The sequence below is a fragment of the Emiliania huxleyi genome (assembly GCF_000372725.1).
Source record: "Emiliania huxleyi CCMP1516 unplaced genomic scaffold EMIHUscaffold_999, whole genome shotgun sequence".
Classification (NCBI taxonomy): domain Eukaryota; phylum Haptophyta; order Isochrysidales; family Noelaerhabdaceae; genus Emiliania; species Emiliania huxleyi.
This window is the reverse complement of record NW_005194643.1, coordinates 4,874-8,534: the sequence shown is the minus strand read 5'-3', so window position 1 is coordinate 8,534 and position 3,661 is coordinate 4,874. Positions and strand designations below refer to the sequence as shown.

Genomic DNA, 3,661 nt, shown 5'->3' with positions numbered 1-3,661 from the left:
CTACCACGTTCAAGATCGCTCGCCGGCCTTTCGTGGCCTGAGCCTCGGAGATCGCCTGCCCCACCACTGCCACACCTCAAGGGCGGTGGCGCGCTCCATTCGGCGGTGTGGTTGCCCAGAAACTGCGCTCGGGCCTCGACACAGAGAAGGGAGCGGCCGCCTTCATCCGTCAGGCCCGTGAGGGAAGCGTCAGAGCCGAGGGCTGCTGCGAATCAGCAGTAATTGAGTACGCGATGTCAGCCGCGCATGTGCACCTCCTACCTCCTAGCACCTAGGCCCATCTGCCATCTACCAGATCTGCCATCTCGCGCCCCACAATCGGGGGAGGACGACCCCGCTCCCCGGCTGATCGCATGGGCGGGGACTTGTGAGCTCCTTTTTACCCATCTTCTAGTAAGGGTGTCCGTTTTTATCTATTACTACAGTGGGAAGTAGCTGCCGCCTTGTTCATACGCGGCTCCAGCGAGTTGCTGCTCCTCGATCCACTCCCTCGCGCGCTGCGTCTCACCACCGGCCAACGTCGCGAGGGCATCGATGCGGATTCCTTGCTCTCCCGCGGCCGCCAGGGCCGCCGCCAGAGCCTCTTGGCGCTCGACTTCGCGGCATTCTTCAAGTAACGCCTGCGAGCGAATGGAGCCTGGTCTCGTGAGAATCAGCACGCAAACCTGGTCGTGCAGCGGGGCCTTTTCTTCGGGCAAACCTGGTCGTGCAGCGCCTCGAGCGACGAAGGCTCCTGCCCCGACAGCAGCAACCTGCCGGCTTGGCCCCAACCCGCCCTCCCCTCCGGGATGTGCGGTCGAAACAAGCAGTACATCTCGTATGCGCGCCGGTTGCCGTGAGCCACGAGCGCCCTCCGGGGCAGGGCCGCCGCCAAGTGAGCCAGTTTGATGTACGCCTCGCCAAAGCGCGCGCCGAACGCGGCAGAGAGCGAGCGCTGGGCCTGCAGCGGGCTCGCCGGCTCGGGTGCGGAGTCGGAGTCGTCGCCGGTCGCCAAACGCGACAGCGTGAGGCCACGAAGGCCGCGACTGGTGTACAACGCCGGCACGGCCTCTCCCAGCAGGTCGACCGACTGGGTTGCAGCGTCAAACTTGTTCGTGGCCGGCTGCGGCAGGCCGAGCGATCGGCCTTTTGCTCGCGCAAACATCGCGGCTAGTGCCGTGGCGAGCGAGAGGGATGCTTGCCAATCATGTCCAAGACGCTGCGCGACGAAAGCGGCCCACAGCGTCAGCGCCGGGCTGCGGTTCACGAGCACAGGCGTCTCGGAAAGAGGCGCCTCGCATCGGGGCGGCTGCAGGGCCGCCTCGTCGCACGGTGGTCTCGCGATTGCACCGCTGCGCTTCCGCTTGCGCGCACCGTCGGGCTCGTCCGCACAACCTGCAACTGAGGCCTCACCTCGCTCGGCAGCCTCCTCGGCCAGTCGGTCCCGCAGCTGCTCAGCCTCCTGGCGCTTTGCCTGGCAGACGGAGGCGATCGAGGGTGCCAGATTCGGCAGGGAAAGCACCCGATCCAGCTCTTCGTACGCCACATTCGCAAGCCATTCGCTGCCGCAGCGCGCTGCTTCTCTCAGAGCCATGTTGGCTGCAGAGGCTCGCGCCTCCGATCGACCCGTGAGCTTGGCCACAAACAGGAAAGCGGCGCGTGCGTGGGGATAGTCCTCGGCGCGGTTCGCAGCGTGGCCCACGCGCTGGAGCAGGCGGGCGTCCTGCATTGCAAGATACAAGCCTCCCTCCGCAGGGTAAGAGAGGGAGGTACACTCACGGCTTGAGGGGACAGGGGAAGTAGGGTATGCGTGAGGTATGAACGTATCGGGGTATCTATTTCCATCTTCGGGGTAGGCAGGTAAATCCTGCCGTTGCGCCAGGTATGCATACGCTGGTACTTAAAGATACTTCGTAGACGCAAGCTAGACGTATGCTGGTATGGGGAGTTTGAGACGCACATATGGCAGTATGTTGCAACTCGTCTCAAGTACACAGGTAGCGGCGGTCACACCCGCAAGTATGGGTACAGGGATACCACTCCTTACGTGGTCCCGCAACCCCCCCAAGTACCCAGGTATCTCGGGGGCGCGCTCCAGTATCTGCAGTATCTGCAGTATCTGCAGTATCTGCAGTATCTGCGGTATCTGCAATATCTGCAGTATCTGCAGTATCCGCGGTATCCGCGGTATCTGGGTCGTCTGTGGCAACAGGTGGGTGGGGTGTGGCAGCACCACCCTCGCAGCCCAGATCTGCCGCCGCCGCGCTGGCTCTGCCAGGATGCACTGTACCGGCAGCGGCGGCCAATGCCTGCAAAGTTGAAGCTTGCACTCCTGAGCGCGTGTGTCGCCGCGACCCACCAGGTGACGCAATCATGTCTGCACGCAACCGTGGCTCACGTCCCGTCGGCACCGTCCCTGAGTGCGTCCCGCCTTGGTTGGCGACACACACTCGACGAGGACAGTCCGGCCGACGGGAACGTGTCGCGCGCCGGCGACGGTTGCGGCACGGACAGTCCTTCTCGACGAAGGGGACGCGCCGAGGCAAGATAGACCTCTACCCAGAGAAGGGCCGCTTCCGGACTTCCGCCATGGCGGAGGGGGCCATCGAGGGCACCCCTGCGCAGTATGAGGTGGCAACACCGTACGCTACCCGCTTTGCCTTCTCTCGCTTTGGGGGATCAGAAGTGGCCAGCCTCGAGGAGGAGCCGCACATGGGCCCCTTTGACAGCTTTGGCGACGATGCTTGATCAGAAGCGCAAACACAGCAACTGGCGATCCCCCCAGCAGCGAGGCTTGGAGGGGGGGGGGGGGGCGCAGGGAAGTGGATCTCGTCACGTGTGTACAGACACACAGAACACACACTCCCCACAACACCAGAGACACAACACACACACACACACACACACACACACACACACACACACACACACACACACACACACACACACACACCGCAGCTCATAGCCGCTGCATAGCCACGCATCGGATCACGGCTCCGGTGAGCGGTGTGCCTCTCATGAGAGTCTTTTTGTGAGAGTGAGAGTCTTGTGTGTGCGGAACAAGTCCCGAGATGTGATCTTACGATTCGTTGGAAATACTCGCCCGCACACGGGTTCCGACACATTCCAGCACGACTTGTCCGATCCGGCTCGGCCAGCGCTCACACAGAAGCGATTTCAGCTGGGCCATCATCACTGTCGTGCGTCAGGTGCGCCATCTGCGGCTATGACGAATCCTGCGACTCATTTGAGCGAGGAGGGACATTTGCTTCACACGAGTCACACTGCGGCGGCTGCTTTTGGCTGGTCTCCTCGCCTCGGCTCATGCTAAGGAACGCAAAAACCCCAGTGCCAACTAGCTTGTTGGAGGCGCCGGTCGCATACTTCACTGCGTCGAACCCAGTCTTGATGGATCAGTAGACGATGGGGCGGCTGCGGAGAGACGTCCTCGAGCGGAGAGGATTGGGAATTCGCCGCAGCATTACCGACATTGCGCAAAGGAGACGTGTTACTACTCCTAGCGCGCAACAGAGCCCGGCGGGAGGAGACGGGAACTTTCTGCCCAGTGGTTGCGGGCATTAAGAAAACAGCCCACATGGTTTCTTAGCTCCCAAGGTAGGTCAATGGTCAGAGCCGGCCGCCCCCTAGTCGGAAGAGGTGAGCTGCGGTCCCGGATCCGATG

General features: G+C 62.5%; 1 protein-coding gene across 1 annotated transcript; it reads right to left on the bottom strand.

The window, feature by feature from the left end:
- Nucleotides 1-419: 419 nt before the first annotated feature.
- Nucleotides 420-1,708, bottom strand: EMIHUDRAFT_121783 (hypothetical protein; the record flags this gene model as incomplete). The annotated part of the gene is made up of 2 exons (XM_005756007.1): nucleotides 420-620; nucleotides 701-1,708. The coding sequence occupies 2 exons, from the start codon at nucleotides 1,706-1,708 to the stop codon at nucleotides 420-422; spliced, it is 1,209 nt and encodes a 402-aa protein (XP_005756064.1).
- Between the last annotated feature and the right edge of the window lie 1,953 nt (nucleotides 1,709-3,661).